The sequence below is a fragment of the Danio aesculapii genome, chromosome 1, assembly GCF_903798145.1.
Source record: "Danio aesculapii chromosome 1, fDanAes4.1, whole genome shotgun sequence".
NCBI classification, from domain to species: Eukaryota; Metazoa; Chordata; class Actinopteri; order Cypriniformes; family Danionidae; genus Danio; species Danio aesculapii.
The window spans coordinates 55,346,393-55,373,113 of NC_079435.1; the positions used below are offsets into that span (position 1 = coordinate 55,346,393).

Sequence of the window (26,721 nt, forward strand, 5' to 3'; positions counted from 1 at the left end):
AACAGTGGTCTCAAACTCAATTCCCGGAGGGCCGCAGCTCTGCACAGTTTAGCTCCAACAACCTCCAACTCACACCTACTTAATAGTCTATAGTAGTCTTGAACACCTTGAACCACGCTGTGTTTGATTAGTGGAGCAAAACTGTGCAGAGCTGCGGCCATCCAGGAATCCAGTTTAAGACCTATGATATACAACAAATAACGTCAGGAATATTTAGATCAAGGATCATTAGATGACCCATTAAAGGATCACATTGCAGTTTAAATTCATGCACACACCAAAATAAGACTCTTTCACCAATTTATTTAAAATACATACAAAATATGAAGGCAGAACACATGTGGCATTTTAATGTACAAAAATCTATGCAAAGAATACAGAATCTATGCGATCAATAATAACAGAAATACAATTACATCCATTGCTAATAGAAATGTAATTCCTTCTGTTGCTTAACTGTACAATAAAATAAACCTTACCAGACTTCAGCCATTCTTTATCGAGTATTGTTTTACCCAAGGCAAATTCTGAGACCACTTCATACTTTAAAAAGCTACCAGAAAGCTTCATTTCATAGAAACCGACATACATGGACTTAAAAACTCATCCCAGTGGCTCATTTCAACCTTATCCCCTGAGTTCAGTGTCAGTAAAGCGTTTTCCCCCTTTATAAATCAACGGATGATGAAGAACAATATATTTATTGCACCTAAGCAATGAAAACCACTCCAGCCACACAGCATATGATCTTTAAATACACAAATGGTTAAGAAAATAAACAGTCAGACAAATATGAGCACAAATCTTAGTAATTATACTGATTGAAAATGTTTTTCCCCTTCTGCTTATAACTCAAGTCCTAAACGTAGCCTCCATAGTATTGTATTTACTCTTATTTAGCTGCACCAGAAAAAATAAGTCAATTTAAAAATCAAATCAGGCCATTATAATATATATTACAATTGTTTTTCGTTGTAAGAAGTATTTACATTTACAATCAGTTTTCAGAACTTCCTTAAGCATATCAGGAGCATCAGTGCAACTTAAATCACCTAAAAAGTGAATTTAAATAGACAATAGCACTGTACATTCATCCTTCTAAAGTGTCAGCAATGTATTGTCTTAAACATACAGCAATGGAGGGATTTACACATCATGTGATCCTCTCATAACAGATTGAAGTCATTATAACAAATGAAGTCCTTCCACTCATTTTCCGCAAAGTGAATTTATAATGTTATATACATGAGTAGAAAGACTTAATATGTTAAAATGACTTCAATATGTTATACTTAGACTGCAAACATGCTTTTCTTACTTAGTCTTGTCATCTTGGTTTTAATCCAAATATTTAAAACATTGTAAGCATTTTCTAGACAAGCAAAAGTATTGTCTTGTTTTCGGAAATAATACATCAAAGTGAAGCAAGTTTTTCCTTAAAACAAGCTTAATAATCTGCCAAGGGGCTAAGCAAAATGATCTTATGTCAATATCATAGCTCTCAAACTGGATTCCTGAAAGTCTGCAGCTCTGCACAGTTTTGCTCCAACCCTGATCAAACACAGCTGCTCCGACTAATCAAGGTGTTCAAGACTGCTATAGACTATTAAGCAGGTGTGAGTTAGAGGTGTTTGAAGCTAAACTATGCAGAGCTGTGGCCCTCCAGCAATTGAGTTTGAGCCCATTGGTCAAAATAAAAGTCATGATTATTTTGCTTACCCCACTGGCAGATAATTAAGCTTGTTTTAAGGAAAAAACTCACTTATTTTTGACGTATTATTTCTTAAAACAAGACAATATTTATTGTTCGTCCAAAAATGACTTTTGATTTAAGAATTTTTAGATATTTGGACTAGAAACAAGACAAAAAAGCATGTTTTTTGCAGTGTATAAATAAAGCTTTACACAATTAAAGGGATAGTACGCACAAAAAATGATAACTTGTAGTTACTTAACTCTCCCTTTGAAATAAATTATGAAAAATGACATTAGAAATGACCGTTTGCTGAGGCTATGGATTAATTGTGATAATGTAAACTATCCCTTTACAGAAAAGTAAAAACCCTAAAATCACCCAAAAATGAGAATTTACTCACCCTCAAGTGGTTTCAAACCTGTTTGACTTTCTTTCTTCTGTTGAATCCAAAAGAAGTTATTTTAAACAATGTTAGAAATCTGTAACCATTGACTTCTATAGTAGAAAAGACTAATTCAATGGAAGTCAATGGTTACGGTTTCTAACATTTTTCAAAATATCTTCTTTTGCGTTCAACAGAAAAGAAACTCAGACAGGTTTGGAGACGTGAAGTTTAAGTAAATAATGACAGATTTTTTTGTTTGGGTGAACTATCCCTTTAAGAACTGGCAACAAACAAAAAAAATCTATTAATCAAAATTATAATAAGCCTAAACAACACTATTTGAGCTTAAAATGCACATAATACCAGCGTTTATTGCGATTCCCTTATGTCTAGTGTCCCCTATGTCCTGTAGTGGATGTCTGTGGCTGTAGTTTCTCCGATTTTCTGTCTTTAGTCTCCGAGTCAGAGGCAGAGTCTGAATCCTGCACCTGCTGCTGTTTCTGCCACATGTCAGAGTAAAGGCCATCCTTTGCCAACAGCTCTTCATGCCTATAACAAACAACAGCACTGGACTTTAAACGAAGAGTTCATGTATTAACCCGTATCAAGTTTGATTTTGGATTAAGTATACCAGCACTACAGTATAAATCAACTCACCTTCCTCTCTCCACAATCTGGCCATCACGAAGAACAAGAATCACGTCAGCTCCGATGATAGTTGACAATCTACAATATGCACATCAATGATAGCATCATACTTAAATAAAGTCAGTATATTATATAACACACTATAAATTAAAGGTCCCATGAAATGTATTCAATTAAGGATATCTATCTGCTTGTTAAGTGTGACGTCATGCGAAGTGGCTTCCAGGTCCAATTCGCTCTATCAAACTGTATGGGGAGACTCAACAAATGGTAATAATAAACGTTTACAAAGTGCTGTAACACTTTCGAAATCACGATCGCAATATATATCCATGCCCAATAACCGATGGCCAGAAAGTGATTCATTATTTATAAATTGATCAAAAATTGGTATATTAAAAGTCCAGAGACTGTTGTGTACCCCATAATTTTATATAAAATTCACTTTGAATGTGTGATATGACTAAAGAGTGGTCATAATGAAATATTTTCTCAATACAAATGAGTAGCAGTTTGGACCCGGAAACAGTATTCCATACGTCACGACTTAACAAGTGGATAAGCTAGTGCAGGGGTTCCCAAACTTTGACTCATGACCCCTAATATCCTCTGATGTGGTTATAAATATACAAACCTTGCACACGATGGTGCACACACACCAATGGGCCCAAGTCTATTCATTGTTTAATTTTGGAGAATGCAACTCAGAGACCATCCTACATGTTCAGTTTTGTTATGTATGTGAGTGTCGTAAAGGTGTCAGAAAGTTTAACCTGGTGCCATGAAATCAATCTGCTGCATCTGATCCTATTGCTGTGTCTTTAATCGAATGTAATGACCCCAGAGATCGCAATTCAATAAAAAAAATAGCATGTTGTTTTTTTTAATGTAACTGTTAACTACTATTAATTTCAGTAAGTTATGGATATAATATGGCCATATTAATAGTTTAATAAAATGATTTTTTGAAATCACCAAGCAACTCTCCCTCATGATCTCACAACACCCTGAGGGGCCCCAACCCCCACTTTGGGAACCACTGAGCTGGTATCAATAATTTTTTTCACGTCATTTACATACTTCAGTTTCTTTTTAAATCTTCTGACCAATCAAATGCTCTCTAGTATGCTCCGCCCCCCTAAAGATGCTTCTCATTTGCTTTTCATTTGATGTGCTTCAGCTCAACCACTCTCACTGGCAGAGCTGTGATAAAAACTAAACCCTATTGGCTGTTTTTTTTATATAAAGGGAGGAGCTATTGTATGCCCTGCCCTCTCTTCATGTGTCAGTTGAGATTGTCAAATTTTGAATAACAAAATGCAGATTTCAAAGCACTTCACAGGACCTTTAATGAAGCTTGTTTTAGTGGAAACATCTCTTAATTCATTTATTGTTTACCTGTGTGCCACAACAACTGTGGTTCTGTTGGCGCAGACTTTAGCCAGCGAGGCCTGAATGTTTCGCTCAGTCTGAGTGTCTAGAGCAGATGTGGCCTACAGGTAGAGGAGGAAGGAATAAGATTATGAAGAAAAAAAGTCATTTAAATTGGACTTTATTAGTATTAATAAAGTAGTTATTAGTAATATTAGTAGACCAGACTGCTGCATTTGCCTGCAGCTAGCTCTGTGCAACTCTCACATGGTCGCCTACTGAAGCTAAGCAGGGCTGTACCTGGATGGGAGACCACATGGGAAAGCTAGGATGCTGCTGGAAGTGGTGTTAGTGAGACCAACAGGGGGAGCTCAACCTGCTGTCTGTGTGGGTACTAACACCCCAGTTTAGTGAAGGGGACTTTCGGATGAAAGCCGTCTTTCGGATGAGACGTTAAACCAAGGTCCTGACTCTCTGTGGTCATTAAAAATCCCAGGATGTCCTTTGAAAAAAGAGTAGGGGTTTAACCCCAGCATCCTGGCCAAATTTGCCCACTGGTCTATGTCCATCATGGCCTCCTAACCACCCCCATATCATAATTGGCTTCATCACACTGTCTCCTCTCCACCAATCAGCTAGAGTGTGGTGTGCGATCTGGCGCAATACGGCTGCCGTCACGTCATCCAGGTGGATGCTGCACACTGGTGTTGGATGAGGAGATTCCCCCAATGTGTAAAGCGCTTTGAGTGTCCAGAAAAAGCGCTACATAAATGTAAGGAATTATTATTTTAAAGCCCCTTATAGTTCTTATGTTTACTATTTCTTTCCAATTCAGTTTTGGTAGCCTCACCCACTTTTATTTTATTGGTCTAAATTCCTACATATTAAACGTAAAATATGCACTATTATTTTGTTGTATTGATTATTTATTTTTAATTCAATGCAGGTTTATATTAGAAATACATAAAAAAATATGTTAATTTGAACATATTAATAACAAGCTATCAACATTCTTGCTAGAAAAATGCATATTCGTGCTGACAACATACAAATTCATGTTAGCAACATGCTGAAAATATGTTGTCAACATGTTAATTCATACTAAAAAAGTCCTAATTTATGTTAGCGACATGTATTCTTGTTAGTGACATTCATGTATGCCAAAACATGCTTTGTTAATGCCAGTACAATACTAACTCATGCTAGCAACATGCCGAGTCAAGCTACCAACATTTAAATTCCTGCTATGAACAACCAAATTTATACTAGCAACTAGCTAACAGCATGCCAGAAACATGCATATTATTCCTATTAACGTGCTAATTAATCTCATACATTTGCTAGCAACCAAAATCAAAGTTATGGAGTTATCAATGCTCTTTAATGGATTTATTTTAAGCCAGGACACATTTTCTGGATTCTTTATAGACTGGAAAGTTGATCAAAAACTGATACAAAATTACAATTAGAAGAGTCTTGACTGTCAGGTGTAGAAAGAAATAAGAAATAAAAAATAAAAAGAAATAAAATCCCCAATCCTCTAAAACAGGGGTGTCCAAACTCAGTCCTGGAGGGCCGGTGTCCTGGAGAGTTTAGCTCCAACTTTCTTCAAAACAACTGCCAGGAAGCTTCTAGTATACCTATTAAGAGCTTGATTAGCTGGTTCAGGTGTGTTTGATTATTGTTGGAGCTAAACTCTCCAGGACACTGGCTCTCCAGGACAGAGTTTGGACATCCCTGCTCTAAAACTTTTTAAATAATAGTGCAATTTCACAGCACACATTGCTCTAAAATTCCAAAATTTCTTAACAAATCATCCTAAAAAGACAATGCATTGCATTCTCCCATACTGCATTTGTGGTTGTACCTCATCCAGGAGGATGATTTGCGGTGCTTTAAGGATGGTGCGAGCGATGGCGACTCTCTGCTTCTCTCCTCCACTTAGCTTCAGCCCTCTCTCACCCACCTGAGTCTCATAGCCTACAAAAAGAATCCAACTATGAATCAAATGAGAAAAAAGGCACATACGATCTAAAGGATGCTCTCTGGATGGTATAAAGGCACAGTTTGTTTAAAACTGAAAATCTACTCTTCCTCAAGTGGTTCCAAACCTTCTCTTCTGTTAAACACAAAGGAAGATATTGTGAAGAAAGCTGAATACCGTTAACCATTGACTTGCATAACAAATACTATGGAAGTCAATAGATGTACGTTTTCTGCTTTCAAAATCAAACAGATTTGGAACAAATGAAAGGAGAGTAAATGATTACAGAATCTTTAGTTGTGGGTGAACTAACCCTTTAATGATCTAAAAAAATCTGAGCTCACTTATTATTAAAATTAAATTTCGATCTTTCAATGACAACAGTTTAATTATACTTTCAATGATGCAAAGACAACACAAAGTGGTTCTCACCATCTGGAAAGCCTATGATTTTGTCATGGATGTCGGCAGCGATTGCAGCTTCCTCCACTTCTTGGTCAGTGGCCGTGACTCGACCGTAGCGGATATTGTCTCGAATGTTGTCATTAAACAGGACCGTGTCCTGAGGGACAACACCGATGTGAGCGCGCAGAGACGACTGCTTCACCTGAGACAAAACCACATGCATGAATGACCATGCTTTGTACCAAAAAATGTGAAGAATAAAGTAAACGTTCTTTCACAATGACACTATTAGTAACACCAACTGCATATTTTGGGTTCTGCTTTATTTCTATTAAAATTTCTTCTTTAAATGATATATTGCAGTTTTTTATTATATATTAATACATGAATGTGCCCTTAAGTCTATGTAAACCAGAAGTAGCTGAGAATTTTTTTTCAGTTTGTTGATTTACTTCCAAATGAAACAGAATATTAAATAGGGAGTGGGGCTTTTTTTGTGAATCATTAGCCCCCTTCACACATTGATACCGTAAAATTTTTACTTTACAGGTAACTTTATAAAAGAGGTGTTCACACAGGCACGGACGTTCCGGAAAATTTTCCAGAAAAGATTCACACATCCATTTCAAAATACCGGTAAATTCTGACACCATTAACCAGAAATGAGCTCTAAATGGCTGTGCTTGTATTTGTGAACATGGAAGGGGGTCGGCCTTTTCTTGATGGTTTCACTTTAATTTAAAGCTTTAGCATTCATGCAGTTGCTTTGTTTGAGACATCCAAAGGCAGAATCGCTAACCGCAGCTAAACGTTTACACACTTGACTACATTACAAATTATGTGGATGGATAAGTATTGCGAACAACTTATATGAAAACATATAGAGGAACACTTTCACATGACGATATGTCCATAATATGTGTGTGCACTGGCGCTCACCGGCTCCCTCACCTGCACGCATCAAGCAGAGCTCGAAGGTAAACAAACAGCGGTGTATCATAAGCATTTTATCGACAATTTTTTACACAGTTGGCATTAAGAGGGAATATAGAAATGTTATCTGACTAACATCTAGCAGCTAAATGTGTCTGTGAAATATTCAATGGCTTTTTTTCATAAACAGCGCAGATGTGAATGTGTCCGAGTGTTCTGATTGGCTGGAGTAGACGTTTCACCTGAGCACGCTCTTTCAGGCAATTTTCCTTCTGTGTTCACACAGAGCAGCATTCTGGCAAATTCCCCGTAATGTTACAACTTCTTCTTCCGGAAAATTGCCAGAACAAATTTACCGGTATTATCAAAAAGGGCCTGTTTTGCACGTGTGAAAGGGGCTAGTCTTAGCAAACGAAAGGTAAGAGCGGTGTGGTTAAGTATATTAAAGGGCACATAGTTTACCTCTTTTTTATGATTTAATATTAATATTATGGTTCTTCTGAGTGTGCCAGTTTAGCTTCAGTTTAAAACACAATTCAGATTGTTTTATTATAATGTGTTAAAAAGTGTCATGTTGGGGGCGTGTCCACAGTTCGCTGATTTATGGGTGTGTTGCTTCACATGTAAATTAGTTTCGGCTTCCCGCCAACGTAACAAGGGGGCGGGGCCATGAGCTCACCCGCTCTGCGTTTGCAACAGTCTGACAGGCAGACGGAGAAGGAGAGAGGATCACCATTCAGCCGTACATGTACGACTCGGACACAGACCAAGCAGTACAAAATCATTTGTGTCTTTGTACAGTTTTACAGCCAACTGTGTGCTAGTTTCAAGTGCCGAGCTTGTACACAGAAACTAATAACCACGCACACTGAATTAACTTTGACTGAGGCACCGGATGCGCCGCTCGAAGCCGCGACACGGCACACCAGACACTCTCTGTGGCGCGGCAGAAACATGAAGTGTCCCGAATCGTCGCGCCACGCATTTTTGAATTCTAAACATAGGTTTCTGCAGCGGTCCGCGGCGCCCAGCCGTCGACTTGAGTGTACCCTGATAGAAACCTATGTTTAGAATTCTAAAACGCATGCTAGTTAAGATCACAGAGAGCTTCTGGGATCGCGAGAAATGCAAACGGCTGAAGTATAAGGTAGACTCAATGAGAAGTACACATGTTTGCAAACCTACCTAAAGATACAACCAATAATTCCGATTAGAGCAATAATGTGGAGAATATTGATCTTTTGTTGAGCCCAATGAGCCTTGCATCTAAAAATAGAGCTAGGGTGTTCCTTTAGTGATATCGCTTCGACTCATGCTGAAAATGGCGGACATGAATTAACAAACTGAGGATATGATGTTGGTGAGGTATGATACAATATTGGTGGGCGGGGGGACCGCTCTCCTACGTCAGGTAGCGGTCGATTTGAAAACAGCTCCATTTGGTCCACCGTTTTTCATGTTGTTCAATTGAAAAAAAAGCACTGGGTGTGCTTATATCACCCCAATATGACGGTCTATACAACATACATGCACATATGTCTGTCCAAACAGCTTGAAAAGTAGATTTTTTACCATAGGTGCCCTTTAATATGCAGTTGCTATCGACAAAACTTGCCGTACGACAAAATTTTCCCTTCTTAAACTCTAGTGTGACCGTGGCTTAACAATATGAGCTAGCAAAATAAACATTGTAACTTTTGATTTCACATGGACTTTATTCAAAACAGTTCACCTCCCTGTTAAAGGGCATCTCGAATTTTTTGGATTGGTGTTTAGGGCAGCATCAACCTATCATTCACATGAGAACCACCAATAGCTGGTACATCTCAGTAGTGATTAATAAACCACACTGAACTGAGCTAAACTGAACTGAACTTAAACACTGAAAACTGAACTACACTGTTTCAATTTACTAGAATCTTCTAGTGAAGCTGCTTCAACACAATCTACACGGTAAAAGCGCTATACAAATAAAGGTAATTGAATTGAATGTCAAGAGATTTATCCTAATAAATAATTTCAAATATACATACAGACGGGTCGCTAGATCACAATTTTCATGACAGCTATTTGTCAGATTCACCTTTGAGATGTCTTGGCCATCGATCTTTATACACCCGCCTTGAACATCATAAAAGCGGAAGAGCAGACGGATGATGGTGCTTTTTCCTGATCCAGACTGTCCGACCTAAAAGAGGTTACACGTGACACAGCAGAGGAAAAAACGAAACATTAACATTTCAACTTGAAATTCTCATGAGCATCTAATTAAATGATGAATGCAAAATCGAACTAAAACGAACTTACAAGAGCGACTGTCTGCCCTGGGAGAACGGTAAAAGAGACATCTTTCAGAATCTCCTTGCTGCTAAACAAATACGTATTAAATAAAACTGGCACATTATTAAATAAATATTGCTCAAACCTGATGCAGATTAATAATAATAATAATAATAATAATAGGGCAGCATGGTGGCTCAGTGGTTAACACTGTCGCCTCACAGCAAGAAGGTTGCTGGTTCGAGTCCCGACTGGGCCAGTAGGCAATTCTGTGTGCATGTTCTCCGTGTGTTGATGTGGGTTTCCTCCGGGTGCTTTGGTTTCCCCCACAGTTCAAATACATATGCAATAGTTGAATTGAATAAATTGACCATGAATGTGTGTGTGTATGGTTGTTTCCAAGGACTGGATTGTGGCTGATAGGGCATCTGCTGCTTAAAACATATAAATGAATGAGTGAATGAATGAATGAATAAATAATAATAATAATAATAACTTACCCTTGTGTATAGCTGAAGAAAACGTTCTCAAACTCTACTTTCCCCTGTCTGTAGTAAAGGTTTCCTGCGTTGACTTCATCCTTCACCTAAATCAATGGATCGTGTCATTAATTATTCATAATCATCTGTGCTGTGAATTTCAATGGAAACAAAAGCAAATAAATTTTTACCTCTTCTTCCTCGGTGAAGAGCTTGAACATGCTTTCCATATCGATGAAGGAGTTCTGGATCATTCTGTCCAAAAAATGTTGTTTTATATATATTGTCACTTCTTTAAAAATACATACATTTTGTAATGAACACACTAATGATGGACTATAAATTAAGATTAAAAATCTTCACACCGGTAGTAAGTTCCAAACCAGTTGAGAGGAGTGTAGAGCTGGATGATGTATGTTCCAAACAGCACATAATCTCCAACCTAAAAATCAGAATAGAGACAAATTACTACAGGATTTGATTTCTTTAAATAGCCAATCCCCTATAGTTACACTTTTTTATTTCAATTATACATGATCGATTCTAGAATTAACCTACAATTACTTTTGTAACTAAATCTGTAAACAATGAAACAGTATTTTTAACATTAAAATTTTCTTTACTGTTACTTTTGATCCATTGAACATTTCCTTCCTGAACAAAAAGTGGTTTGACATTTGAGATTTTCTTGACTGTTCATACCTGAAATTTTCCCTCAGTCACAAAATACGCACAAAGCAAAGATCCAGTCAGCAAACCCAAACCAATGATGAGGTTCTGCGTTTGATTTAAGAGTGCCAGAGATGCATTGGTTTTCCACTCCGATACCTGATTTAAACAAAAACGATATTTATGATTCATTACTGTGGTCTATTACAGGGTTCCAACAAGTAAATTAACTTCTTAAGACCATTATGAATGAAATTTCAGACTTATACAGGGCTAAACGCTAAACATTTGTTCTAATGGTCTGGTCTAACCCATCAAAAAAAATTATATATGAATTATTTCGTTATTTCTTAGCCATATATTTCAAATAATGTGTCAAAACCAAGCGGCAACATCTTGCTCTCCCTTGTGAAGCCAATACAGAAGTAACTAAAACTGTAATTCATCGATTGGCCTTTAGGGGCTGGCTCCAGAAACTCCTGATGTTCACAGTGCTAAATTGGCCAATTTTACAGCTGATAAAAACATGTTTACAGCCTGGTACAAAAGATGGTTTTGGTGTATATAGCTAATATTACCCTTTATGAAAACTGTGAGGGGGTGATTTTTTATAACGCATTCATTTCATTTATATTAGGTCTGCATAAATAAGGGAGTGGTCACTTGAGTGACAGCTAGGTCTCGCTGCTCGCCATCATGTAACCTCAGCTGATTCCAGCTGATTAGCTGCTGAACTCTGCATACATATATCGCATTTTTGTTTTATTCTATGAGGGTTTAAGTAGTTGGAAGGAATTCACGTTTTCCTCCTGTAGAAAATACGGCAGAATATATTGATATAGTGTACAACCAAGCACAAGTGGTTACAGAACACAAACAAGTCACAGGTAATGAAGTGTTAAGCGTTTTTCTCAAAGAAAAAAAATCATATGAGCAAAATGTTAGCAGGCATCTCTGGCTCTGCTCATGCCCCGCCTCTTTGCCCATTTTTGGTTACCCCTGGTCGGCGCAATGATGCACGAACAAAATGGCGAACCTATGGGTAACGTCACGAATACTACAGCCATATTTATTATAGTCTATGATCAAAACAAGCAAACTCTAACTGTGTGTGTGTATACATATATATACACAAATACATATATATATATATATATATATATATATATATATATATATATATATATATATATATATATATATATATATATATATATATATACACAAATACATACATATATATATATATATATATATATATATATATATATATATATATATATATATATATATATATATATATATATATATATATATATATGTACGTGTGTGTATATAAATATATATATATATATATATATATATATATATATATATATATATATATATATATATATATATATATATATATATATATATATATATATATATATATATATATATATAAATATATATAAAATATATATATCTGAACCGTGCCTGGGCTTTTCCAGTCTGTTTGACTAGTGCGAGTGCTCCGATTCGGCCCTTACCCGGTTGAAAGAAGTGTGCCAGAGTGCTGTTCGGTTGGGCTCAGGCGCCTGTGGTGTGAGTCCAAATTGCACCTGAGCATGAAACTAATGACGCAACGTCACTTTTAAGGGACTATTTCATATGGATTTATGAATCATTCTTACTGTTCAATGAGCGCAAACTGTCATAGTTTATTAAAGATGCAAACCCCTTGCTGCACGTCAGCTGATGCCTTCAGGTTAACCTCCTTATACCTGCAGCATGAGAAGTTTCTGATAATTTATGAGCGTCAAAAGTGGTGGATCTGTTCTGCAAGATATTTGACTGTGTCACTGCATCCCAAATGATTGAAAATCATTCAAAACAATATAACTAAAGCAATGGCACTGTGCTGAGCGAGAGCGATTCTCTTCATGTTAAACTGAACAGTCGCATCATCGATGACATAAGCGCGCTCCAGCTTAGAAGGTAAAGATGAGTACAGGCCATCAGAGGAGAGAGGAGGGGGGACAAGCGCACTTCGGCGCGGTTCAAGGCAACTGTATCTAGTGTAAGCATGCCCAGTTTAAAATGATTTATGACCTACAACAGTAAATTTAAGACTTTTTAAGTGCCCTGCAGACACCCTTTATAAGACATTACAAAACAAATAACTATAAAACACAACCAATTCGCTGCCTAAAAACACTTTACCTGGTATTTCAGGATGGCGTCCTCAAAGCGGCTGACTTCGTAACTTTCTGCATTGTAATATTTCACCTGTTGATAATATAATAATGCAGTCTCATCATATTGTGCGCATTATATATTACATTGCATTTGTAACACACATTCTTACACCTTAGCCAAACAAAGAGAAGCCCTACCGTCTCAAAGTTCAATAAAGAGTCCACAGCTTTGGATTTGGCGTTGTTATCTTGTGTGTTCATATCGCGCCTGTATTTGGTTCTCCATTCAGTGATAAAGATGGTGAGAGCTGACGGAGACACAGATAACAGAGCAGTCAATAAATAAAAAGCTGATCTGCTATATTTGCATCAATCTTTAGTGACTTTAATTAGCTTTCCTGCAGTTTGGCTATGTGGACAATGGACAATTCATTTTAATGTTAGTTCATTTTGATTCCTTTTGTTATAAGTGTTATTGTAATGCATGTTATTATTTATATTTACCTATTGTTATTGAAATACATTTTTTTGTTATGCTCATGCTCAAACTTATTTTACATTTTTGAAGTTTACTATATCTAATTTTTATATTTCATTTCATTTCATTTCATTTTCAATTGCTGAAAACTTTTTTTTAATATATAGTTTCAGTTAAAGGGGCCCTATTATCCAAAAATCAATTTTATAAAGGGTTTAAACACAGTTGTGTGGCAACAGTCTGTGAATATAACCAGCCTGATGGCAAAGATTTATTAATTTTGTTTTTTATAATCACATTTCATTAAAACAGTCTGCAGAAACACTTGACATTCTCCCGTTATACGTATCATCACGGGAGAAAGCCCCGCCCATTAGTTACAATCTCTCCCTCATTAGCGCAAGACATGTAGTCTTGTTTTTGAATCTGTCACTATGCTGACACACAGGCATTTGTAGCTCTGCCCTCTTTTGAATATAGCACAATCTCATTTGAATTTAAAGCGACAGTCACCAAAACAGCACAATTAGTATCAAAGCCTAAAAGGAGCAGTTTCAAAGAGTTATAAAACAATATTTGTGGGTTATTTTTAGCTGAAACTTCACATACACATTCTAGGGAGATCAGAGACTTATCATATATCTTGTAAAAAGAAGCATAATAGTTCTCCTTTAACAATAAAATACACTTGACAGCACCAAAAATACAATAGGCAATGCAGCATATATAGTATATAAAGCACAGAATGCTATTGTTAAATCTTAAACAGTCAGCATTACTCAAACCTCCAACCAGCTAGTCAAGGCCTACAGGTTTAACTTGAAATTTAGGAGTTAAAAATGTTGAAACAAACCTCTGGACACCATCCCTTTGAGTAAATTACAATAAGTCCCTCTACATAGTTATTCTTCTAATCACATAGTTCAAGATCTCAAGTTTCCATCATTGTTCTCAGTATAGAGGTTTTACTTTTAATATTTAACCCAATCCCAAATGAAAAGGAGGCAAGGAAAAAGTGCAATATTTTCAGTAAACAATGAACACTGTCCAACTTTTAAAGGCTATGTTGATATATATACACACATTATGCATATATACAGACTTGGAAATGACCATTGTTTAGTACTCACTGAGGTAGAGAGCCATGCATACAAAGACGATAAGGCCGAACCAGGCATTGAAATTGGATATGAAATAGACGATGGCGATGACAATGTCAGCGATGGTTGGGAAGATGCTGAACACGATGTAGCTGTTGGGAAAAAAATAAATAAATAAACATAATTTCAGGGAAACACACAGACTGTTATATTTAGTCTATAGTTTATATACATAACTATCTTATATACATTGATACTAAAGCATCCAAGACTAAAATTGCACACAGACCTACATTACTGGTCAAAAGTTTGAGATCAGTACAATTTTTAAAGAAGTTTTAAAAGAAGACTAACTCACCATAACTGCATTTAATTTTCATTTAATTTTCAAAAATATAAAAAAATACAGCAGAACTGTAAAATAACAGTTTTTATATTAACTGCATGTAGTTAAAATCCAAATTTTTTCTTGTTTTTTAAAGCTGCATTATATACACATATACATGTATATATACACACACACACATATACATATATATATATATATATATATATATATATATATACACATATATACATATACATATATATATATACATATACATATACATATATATACATATATATATATATATATATATATATACACATATACATATATATATATATATATACACACACATATACATATATATATTTATACACACACATATATATATATACACACACACACACACACACACACATATATATATACACACACACACACACACACATACATATATATATATATATATATATATATATACATATATACACACATACATAGAAAGTGATAATAAGTGATTACAATAGAACAGCAAATCTCAGCATATTATAATGATTTCTGAATGATCATATGACAATGAAAGAGTCGAGATGCTGCAAATTCAGCTTTAAAAAAAAACACAAAAATAAATGTTAATCTGTAATACCATTTCACACTTTGACCTTTTTTTTACTCTAAATTTTATCTATAATAAATACATTAGTTAAATTGACCTAAGGTATATTTGCAGGTACAAACAAACAGCTCAAGACACAAGTCAGAATTATTGGCCCTCCTGAATTATTACCCCCCTGTATTTTTTCCCCAATTTCTGTTTAATGGAAAGAAGTTCTAAACATAACAGTTTTAATAACTCATTTCTAATAACTGATTTCCTTTATCTTTGTCATGATGACAGTAAATAATATTTGACTTGATATCTTTCAAGATACTAGTATTCAGCTTAAAGTGGCATTTAAAACTAGGTTAACTAGGCAGGTTAGGGTTATTAGGCAAGTCATTGTATAATGATGGTTTGTTCTGTAGACAAATTGAAAAAAAATATATATAGTTTAAGGGGGCTCATAATATTGACCTTAAAATTGTTTAAAAGAAATAAAAAAATGCTTTTATTCTAGCCAAAATAAAACAAACAAGGCTTTCTCCAGAAGAAAAAATATTATAGGAAATACTGTGAAAAATTCCTAGCTCTGTTAAACATCATTTGGGAAATATTTGAAAAAGAAAAAAAAATTCACAGGAGGGTGAATCATTATCAACCTTAAGTACCAACCTATATAAGGACATCATCAACCAGTCTGTGTTATAAAGATGCGATAGTAATATCTAATTGAAACAGTTGTCGTCTCTGACCTGAGCAGGCTGTTGATGGAGGATGTTCCTCTGTCGATGCTCCTCAAGACGTCTCCTGTCCGGCGGCCCAGATGCCATCGCAGAGACAGAGCGTGCAGATGAGCAAAGAGACGCACCTGCACCACACGGTTAGTGTACTGCTGCACGCGAATCCACAGGAACGAGCGCAAGTTACTCACAAACCCGGACGCGCCTGCACACAGAGACAGATGGACACAAGACTGTAATTAAAATGCATATCAAGCTTTTTTAGATATGAATAAACTTTAAGATGTTTTCCTCACCAGCTCCACCTCCCTGCAGGAACTTCAGGAGACAGTAAACACACACTGTCATCGCCAGAGTCTTCCAGGAGCTCCCGTCTGTCAGCTGGTTCACTATGAAATTATCATGTTAAAGATTATTATAATTTTTGATGTACAGAGCTCAGCATATATGAGTACACCCCCCACAAATCTCTCATTTAAATTAATATTTTCTATAGGAAGCTTTATAATATTATATTTGTGCATGTACATTAGATCAGTCAGTAGTAAAGCCAAATCTGGACATAATGTAACAAAATAACTTACAATAATGGTTCAAAAATTAGTAGCTCAAATTTATATGTTAGGGGAAAATCAAGAGAAACAAAAAAATATCTGCAATTTTGTTGAAATGTTGTAGTTTGTACTTTTTTTGCAATATTTTGCTTGAATTTAATTGTATTATCTTTCCATTTCTAAATATGTTTGGTGACTAAACTATTATTTTAATAAATATATCTGTTTAATAAATCAGTTTAGTTCAAATGCACCAATATATTACCCATATTCACTGAGAAATTGACAAAAATATTCATTTTCAAATTGGGGTGTGCTCATATATGCTGAAAACCTTTATTCCCACCCACCCTGTAGGTGCTGTTCTGCTATTGGCTAGAAGGAGAACCTAGAGTTGAAAATAAATACTAATGACGGGACTAGAGATGAGATGAAAATAGCCAATAAGAGTCAGAATATCTGTCCAGGTTTTCATTCATTCATAATGTCTAAATGTTTGCACCTTGATAGTTTTTATAGATCAGAACATTTATTAGATCAGAAAAATATCCATTATTACCTGTTTATTTTACTTTGATCATTACATAAATAAATAAACAAATAAATAAATAAATAAATAAATAAATAAATAAATAAATGTATTTTTACAAAGCAAATAAAAATAGATTTTCTGTATGGAATGTTGTATTGTAAAAAATTATTCATTGAAAATAATAATATAATTATTTTTCTTGTTAAAGCACAATATTTTATACATGTCATGATCATTTTGGAATAGTAAAGGAATCAGTTTAAATCTAGCACACTTAAATTAACTAGTTTGTTTTTAATTTCTCCGCAGCTTAAACCACAGCAATATTTTATAAACATTGAGTTATATTCACTGCATGGATCATTATTAGCATGCGAGCACTACGTCAGCATCTTAAACACCTGAGACTAAACAGATGAAAGTATCAAATAGATCTACCGCATTATTACCACTTGCTATAACACAACGCCTCATTATTATTAGAAAATATGTTGTTTTAAAGAAATAACATCTATTTATTGTAAGAAATTATTTAGTTTTAATGAGAAAAAAAACTTATCATCATGACATTATTGAGTAGAAAAATAATGTGTGTGGCAGAAATGCGTCACCATATTGTTGGGTGTAAAATAACAAAAAGTTGCCCATTTTTAGACATGTTTTTAGTAATTTTTAGACTAAACAATACCAATTTTATTTTATTTTTTACCTAAAATGAGTGAAGTAATCATTAGTTGGTGGAATAAACCTGATTATTGATCACAACAAGTGAAAATATTTGTAATTCTGACCAATTGTCATTTTCAATTTTTGAAATAACCAAAAATTGACAACAATAAAACAACCAAAACGTTTTAGAAATGTTTTATATAAAGCATATATATGTGTCAAATACAACTCAAATAAATAATATTTTTAACATATACCTAATTATTTACACCTACTCATATTTAAAAGTTGTAGCACATTTAATTTCAGAATGTGTTGCACAGCCCAAATTGGTATAGACTCTGTGCAGACTGTGAAAAATGGAGCAAGGATGCCATTTGAGACCAAGCTAATCCCTCTTTATCCGTACCTATGTTTTTGTAGTAGATGGGCACAAACACATTGATGGCACGCTCGATTCCCAGCATCCCGAGGCACATCAGAACCAGCAGCTGGAGCAGAACACTTCCTTTAGGCCACATGTACGGTACCAACAAACGCACCTTCTTGCCAAAGTCTTTCCATGTAGACTGATCCTCATCAGAATTACCCAACAGTGGCTGAAAAGATGCAAGAAATAAGATAGAATAACAACTCAATAATAACTCAATAATAACTCAAGATTAAGATATAACAGTAGTGCAGTTTTGAGAGTGAATCTAATGTCGTACTGCTCCGTGCTCCACGTCTCGCTCGTCTTCATTGACCAGAAGCATGTACGGCCGGCGGGGCAAACCTGGAGCTTTGAGGCCTAACAGGAACAGCAAACCTGAGCCGAAGTATCTCACCAGCCAGAACGCAAACTCCATCTGCAGAGATAAAGTCATAAGATTTTATATATAGTTGATGTCAGAATTATTAGCCCCCCTGAATTATTAGCCCCCCTGTATATTTCTCCCCCAATTTCTGTTTAATGGAGAGATTTTTTCAACACATTTCTAAACATAATAGTTTTTATTTGAAAAAAATAAAATAAAAATTACAAGAGGGTGTGGGGATATAAATTTATGTAATCAAGTTCCAAATTAACAATAATCTATATATAACTGCAAGTTATATTCTTAGTTTTTTGTTGTTGTTAGGGGTTATAGGGGTTTTCACCTTTATTGACAGGACAGTGGAGACTTTCAGACAAGTATGGGGATCAAAGAGACGGGCAGGATCGGCAAAGGACCTCGAGCCCGGAATCGAACTCGGGTCGCCGTAAGCACCTGGGTGCTATATGTCGACGCACTAACCACTAGAAACTTGAAATCTCTTGGTTCCTGAGCACTGGCTGTGCCAATGTCATGCAAATGCTAGGGGCAGGGTCTTAACGACGGTGCCTTTGTCTTCGGGTGATACTTTCAGGCCAAAGAAACCCTTTTGTTGATAAACTTGTGTGGTCTGTGGCTTTGCAAGTATATTCACCTACCTACCAACTTCACTAAGAAACCACTAAACGATGTACTAAGCCCGAATTTCAGTCACAACAAATTAAATCCACAAAAAAGCTCTAAACAATATTATTTATAATTGAAATTTTGAACAAATTTTATCAGAACTTTATAGAATAAAACAAATATCAACCATTTACTCAAACCCATACATAATGGACCAGTAAATCCAGAGAAATTGGGTTATTTTACTATTTATTTATTTATTTATATAAAACCGTATTATATACAAAATGAAATAAAATATAATTAGGATTTATCCTTTGTAAAAGTAATTAAACCTTTAATGCATTATTATATAAATATTGTAATTATTGTAATTCTAAATACAATTTTTTATTTAATTAAGTTTTATAATATAATATTTGAATTTAACCATGTTAAAAATATATTATTATTATTATTATTATTATTATTATTATTATTATTATTGATAAAACACCCCATGCAGATACACTTAATAAATTGCAATCAAATCCATTTAATAGGATTTAAGTAAATAAAATAAAAAACAGATTTTTGATATTTTATTGCAGCAATTTACAGATTAAAATAAAGTTATATTTGTGTTTTACTCAAACACATAACTCCAAACTAAATCCAGAGAATTCAATTATTTTTCTCATATTGTTGTAAAAATGCTCCATTATTCACGTTAATTATTTTTGGCTAATTTATATTTATATTAGATCTGGCAAAATTGTTGGCTTCCATTATAAAATATATTCAACTAGCAAGACCTGAATGAGTAGAGTAAAACTGCCATGTCATGAAGTGTCAGAAAAAACTGTTATCTGATTGGTCAGGTTCAAACAGTCGGGGTGTGGCCAATGTGGGCAGCAAGGAATGCAGCTAAATCCAACCATGACCAGCAATATTTACTCATGCTACTGCCTACTACAAGGACAGGCAGTGATTCAACAATATTGTTTTAATGACAGTAAAACTTGACAGAATTGCAGAATCATTCAGCATTGCAAAACTACTGTATCAGCGATATATATTATAAACAAACAATCCTTTTAAAAATTACCATAATGCCGAGTCATGGTGTGTGTGCAGCTTTTCTAATACTACATGAAAAAATGCATCTGTCCCAAAGGTTATGTATATACACACATACATACCTACAGGCAAGAAACTGCAGCTCAATAGGGAATTAACTGTCATATTATTATTATTATTATTATTATTATTATTATTATTATTAATAATAATAATAATAATGTTTTTTTTATCCATTGAAAATAAAAAATAAAAACGCAAATACCCAGCAGAAAACAAATGTTTCCTTTTTGTAGAATTAAATAATATATAATATTCAGGCAATGAAACTATATAGGTTGGTTTGTTAATGAAGTCTTTAATATATATATATATATATATATATATATATTTTAATTTGTTTATTTTTATTTTTTTAAACATACATTTATATGTATTCATACACAGTGTGGGAAATAAGTATTAAACACGTCATGTTTTTCCTGGAAATAATACCAAAGCAGCTGTTGACATGAAATTGAACCAGATTTTGATTTAAAAAAAAAAAAAAAACACACACAATACAAGCCTAAAAATAAAACAAAACAAGCAAATCTGAACAATTAGTTCTGTGTAATAACAATGAAATGACACAAGGAGAAAGTACTGAACTACTGAAACGTATTTAATACTTTATATAAAAGGCTTTATTGGTGATGGCAGCTTAAAGACGCCTCTCATATGGAGAATGAGGTCACATGCATTGCTCAGGTGTGAGTTTTTCACAGACTTCAACAGAGTGTAGAAATCTGGATGTTTCTATGGGTCTTGTCCATCAAATCTGAGCTTTATTTTGTATTTTCTATTGGATTCAAGTCAGGTGATTAGCTTGGCCATTCTACAGCTTGATTTTCTTTCTCTGAAAGCATTTAAGAGTTTCCTTGGCTCTGTTTTGGATCATTGTCTAGCTCAAATGTTCATCCTGGTTTCATCTTCATCATCCTGTTATTGTAGATGTTGAACTGAAGCAGCTAATATTAATTTACAATGAGGAAGGGCAGAGGGTTGCTGAAGAACTACTGAGAGATTTCAGCTGCTGTCTGGGCTACCCATGTCTTTCAACACCTCCCTTTCTTCATGTGTTCAATACTTTTTCCCTGTGCCGTTTCATTTTATTACGCATAACTTGATTTGTAAAGTAATTAGATTTGTTTTCTTTGCATATATGGATTTCTTTAGTTGTTACCAACATCCAAAATCGTGCATCCGACATCCAACAAATTTCAAGTTAACAGCACCTTTGGAAATATGTTTTCAAAGAAAAATTGTGACATGTTCAATAGTTATTTTCTCTGCTATACGTTTCATACAATTTTTGCATGAAATTATAAAAATATAATGACTATGCGAGGTGTTTCTAATGCAGTGTCTATGGGACAGGACAGTAAATTTGACAGTATTCTCTCTTCTGTCCCGTTATCAGTCTCACGCTATTTTTTTCATTTTTCTGAAAGTCTTGATAACACCATCGTGGAGTTTTTCCTTGATTACTTCAGCCAATAGCATTGTAAAAAATTATTTGTTGTACTCCCATTCACTGCACTCTAAGTTTACCCAAAGATGACTGGGAAAAACGCAGAAATGTGAAAATGGTCCATAAAGGCTTCACAAACGTACCTGTTGCTCAGACGTCTCCAGACTCCACCACCACTGAGTGCTCATCCACGACACAAACGCCAGATTATCAGCTGCGAAAGCTACAGCCCAGTAAAGAAGCAGTACAGTGCTGTGTCCTCTGGTTCTGTCCTGCACCAGAACCTTCCTTCTCTCCAGACGTAGCAGAACTACAGCCCACATCCAGCCCAGCATGGAGAGGCATCCGTACAAAACCACATATCCTGGGAGCTCTGCGTTCCAGCTCAGCCGAAACACCATCCAGCCCAGAGCCTGCAAGACCAGCAGCACCGACAGGCCCACCTGCAGCCGGTACAATCCAGAGCGGGGGACGAATTTAGGCTCCATATCTGTGCCATAGCGGCTGTACCAAATACACAGCAGTGTGCCGAAGAGGAAGAGGAGGGTGAGGAGGACAGAGGGGACCAGGGTGAAGTAGAAACACAGAGTCAGGCCGCCCTCCACCCAGACCTGCTGCATGGAGATGCCAGCTTCACAGTAACTCTTCATTTCCACCATAATGATGATGATGATGATAGGGGATCCACACAAAGAGTATCTGGAAAATATTACAGTTAAAGTCAATTTATTAGCCCTCTTTTCTTTTTCAAATATTTCCCAAATGATGTTTATCAGAGCAAGGAATTTTTCCGACAATATTTTTTTCTTCTGGAAAAAGTTTAATATTGTTTTATTTTGGCTAGAATAAAAGCCGTTTTTAATTTTTCATTCATTCATTTTCTTTTCGGCTTAGGCCCTTTATTAATCTGGCATCGCCACAGCGGAATGAACCGCCAACTTATCCAGCATATGTTTTACACAGCGGATGCCCTTCCAGCTGCAACCCATCTTTGGGAAACATCCATACACACCCATTCACACTCATACACTACGGACAATTTAGCCTACCCAATTCACCTGTACCACATGTCTTTGGACTGTTGGGGAAACCGGAGCACCTGGAGGAAACCCACGCGAACGCAGGGAGAACATGCAAACTCTACACAGAAACGCCAATTGACCCAGCCGAGGCTCGAACCAGCAACCTTCTTGCTGTGAAGCGACAGCACTACATACTGCTAAATTTCTGCTGTGTGACTGGCTCTTAGATCAGTATAGAGTAAAAACATCCAGAGCTTATCATTGTTATTGACAAATTATCACGATTTTATATAATATTGTTAATATCGGCCCAGCCCTAGGGACAACTTAATTGTTTTATGTTCAATCCACATAAAGTTATTAAAACTAATAACTTAATTCTTTCATGTTGTCCCAACACAAATCGATTGTGTGGAACCCAGCATATTTTATAGTGTATATTTTACAAAGCAAGCACACAGAATAAAACAGAAATGAGCATTTTAGAAAATAAGTATTACGAAGGTACATGCTAAAAACACAGTACTTTCATTGTAAATACAAAAAAGTACTGTTGCTGTACCAATAAAGTAATACATTTTGGCTTTGTTATGATTTCTGTTTATTATTATCTAAAAATAAAATAACATTTTAACATTATATTATATATTCCAAGGAAAATCAAGTAATACCACAGTATTCGTATGATACATGTACAAAATATCATAAATATCATGTACGTGCTTAGCTTTATTTTAAGATATATTGCATTTTTTTAAATTTAATATAAGTAGTTATATGTATATTTAAATGTAATTTTACGTCAAAAAACTATGCTGCTGATATTTATGAGGCGGTCGTTTATTTTAATAACTCACATACTGTAATATGTTCCATTTAACACTTCATAATACTAATACTAAAAGTACGGTGGCTGTGTTGTGTTTTTATTTTGCTTGACCATGGTGCCTCGTGTATCATATAATTTATAATATGATATAATAATATAATATTATTATCAAAGTCTTTACAAGAAAGTTGTGACTTACTAATGTTCGAGCATTAATGACAGTATACGCACTGTAACGTGTTAAATACTGTGCAGATGTCTCAAGCCAACAATTGACAGAAAAAATAAATGACATTCACATCTTTACACGTGTCATTTATTAAATATATCAATGTAGTAACCATAATATTGACACCGTGTTCATAATGTGAGGCCAGTGCGACTATGAACTAACCTGTTTCCAGCGTCACCTTCAAGCCTTTCGAGTGCGTCCTTCAATAACTATCCCTTCAGATGAATTATGATTATTCCAGCGTTCATAAAACATTCAAAACGTCTGTGTTTGCTGTATGCCCTTGCAGCCATAAACTCACGCCGTACAACTCAACTCCATCATCCATGACTTATACAATAACACCGGGGTACGACAAAATTCTTCATGGTCCTAGTGCTTTGTATTTTAAAGTTGAAACGTCACGGTGACTCACGTGGGCAGCGTTACTTTTCTGAGCGCACGTGCGGTTGGTCCAATCAGAGATCGTTACGATTATCTAGAGTATTTTATAGCGGCTACAAGAGATTTGGATTCTATGTAATCTATCTAACCTTGTTAATTTTATGTAAATTGAGCAAAACGCGATCTATGATTCAAATGGGAAAATGATATTTGGTTATTTGAACCTCTCCAAGAACCACTGGGCACCCCCTGGGGTAATATAATATTTTTTTTACTAACGTTAGTTGTAAAACCTGTACTGCAACACTACAACCAAGTATCCTTTTGAAAGGGACTTAGTTACAACCTCTATGGTGGGTTACAAACACCAAAACAGAGTGAACCCCATGGTCTTAAAGTTTACCGGTTATTTTAATGGCTAAATTAGTAATTGCTACATATTGACTTACCAGGAGAGGGCACCATTATACAGAGCATGTTCACTGTGCAGGAAACGCCGCCCATTGTCAACACTACCTGTGTGCGAATTATACATTGACGATCGGGGGGTGATCAACTTTTTTCGGTAGCAGTTTGGTAATACAGGCTTCAGTGAATCAAATTTATGAATGTATTTAAATTACACCTAATTTGTTAATAACATGTATACATTTCCAGTGTTTTGAGGGATATTTAGCAATTATTTTAGAGGTTACCGTAGGTCAATGGTTTTAGAGGGGTTTTGGCCATTTCCAGGCTGGTTTCCAGCCATTTGCAGCTTGGTCTTAGCTGGTCAGGCTGGAAAATTACCAGCTAAAACTAGCTTGACCAGCCTTGTTTAAGCTGGACATAGCTGGGCTCTCAGCCTGGCTAGGCTGGTCAAGCTGGTTTAAGCTGGTCATCTCCCAGCCTGCCCAGCTAAGACCAGGCTGGAAATAGCTGGTCGACCAGCTAAAACCAGCTAACCAGCCTAGGCTGGTTTAAGCTGGATTTTTCAGCAGGGTAAACTATACAAATGATGTCTAATGTTTCTTTTTTAGGATACGTGCAGATATAAACACCTATTTTAAGAGAAACGTGTTTTATAAATACTGATACTGAACATTGATTGGTGCGATAATTCATTCACAACGGTATACAGCTTTATAGGGGTAATCAAATTTTTATTTATATTATACATTTTTAATTATTCATATTTAAGATACAGATCAGAGAAAGCTATTTCTTGCTATTAAAGAGCTGTCCCCCATACATCTTGTTTTGATCTCCTTCAGGGGGGATCAAGCGTTAATTAGGGAGGTCAATCCCCCCAAACCCTCTCTGTAATTCGCACCCTGCACACTACCAAGTATTTTTTTCAGGTGTGTGAAACAGTATGCATAATTACACTCCAAATGCTCAGTTTAGTGGGTGCATTTTGCTTGTAGCAGGTTGACTTGCCTAGATTCAACAAGGTGCTGTAAACATTTCCTCACAGATTTTGGTTTATATCTTATAGTTGCTTCAGGTTTGTCGCTACACATCCACAATGAGAATCTCCCATTTACAGTTCAAACAAAAGCTGCTCTATTAAATTGAGATCTGGTAAATGCACTGAAAAAAATAAAGGTTTATACAAATTACCTATTTAAAATGAGCTGAAACAACACAATTTTCTTTTTTTGGGGGGGGGGGGGGGGGGGGGGTATGGGGGGAGGGGGCATTTTTTGGTGAACTCATGCTTCATCCATACTTTTATAATAATAATTAAAAATAATAATTTATGTGGTATATAACGCCTTTAAAAGTTAATTCTCAAAGCGCTTTACACTAAAAAGACACAAGTATAGCAGGAAGAACAGGAGGTTATACAAAACGATATCAAAATAAAACAAGTCAGAAACATTATAAATATCATAAACATTCATGTCTTTTACACCAAATTCTGAGCCATCCATCCGAGTGTTTCAACAATGCAAGATTCATCATACCACCAGTTTAAGGCTTAAAGCTTGATAATTGAAAACAAAAAGCAGTGAAAGGATGGCGTGTTTAAATCAATTATTTATCTGACTCCATTTTAATTAATCTGACTCCATTAAAGTTGTTATCATCATTGATAAAGAGAAATAATCTCAACGCCTTAACACAGGCAAAGTTGTTTTTAAGTTACATGTTTAAATATACAGACAGTAGAATATGACTCAGCAGAATGAAACTAACATACTGTATAGCTGTAACATATGAACTTGCTGTGTAACAGACAGTGAA

General features: G+C 35.3%; 1 protein-coding gene across 2 annotated transcripts; it reads right to left on the reverse strand.

The window, feature by feature from the left end:
• Nucleotides 1-285: 285 nt before the first annotated feature.
• On the reverse strand, nt 286-22,721 carry abcb6a (ATP-binding cassette, sub-family B (MDR/TAP), member 6a). Of its 2 annotated transcripts, none has more exons than XM_056463098.1 (19): nt 22,169-22,721; nt 18,743-18,880; nt 18,442-18,631; nt 16,574-16,666; nt 16,290-16,482; nt 14,639-14,760; nt 13,229-13,338; nt 13,056-13,121; nt 10,884-11,009; nt 10,547-10,623; nt 10,373-10,436; nt 10,203-10,288; nt 9,730-9,787; nt 9,506-9,610; nt 6,517-6,691; nt 5,968-6,080; nt 4,128-4,222; nt 2,739-2,807; nt 286-2,630 (listed from the first exon to the last, which is right to left on the reverse strand). In XM_056463098.1, exons 1-19 carry the CDS (start codon nt 22,682-22,684, stop codon nt 2,471-2,473), a joined length of 2,556 nt encoding a protein of 851 aa, XP_056319073.1. In that variant the 5' UTR covers nt 22,685-22,721; the 3' UTR covers nt 286-2,470. The 2 variants fall into 2 exon arrangements, with proteins under 2 accessions (XP_056319073.1, XP_056319064.1); XM_056463089.1 differs by having other exon boundaries at nt 9,730-9,790.
• Nucleotides 22,722-26,721: the final 4,000 nt, after the last annotated feature.

Bases quoted from the DNA above. Each gene is read 5' to 3' on its own strand.
- abcb6a (XM_056463089.1), bottom strand. From the start codon at position 22,684: ATGGTGGAAATGAAGAGTTACTGTGAAGCTGGCATCTCCATGCAGCAG. The intron at 18,881-22,168 runs GTACGTTTGTGA...TTATCTCTGCAG, and splicing joins TGGAGACGTCTGAGCAACAG to ATGGAGTTTGCGTTCTGGCT. The intron at 10,624-10,883 runs GTATGAACAGTC...TCTGATTTTTAG, and splicing joins TGACTGAGGGAAAATTTCAG to GTTGGAGATTATGTGCTGTT.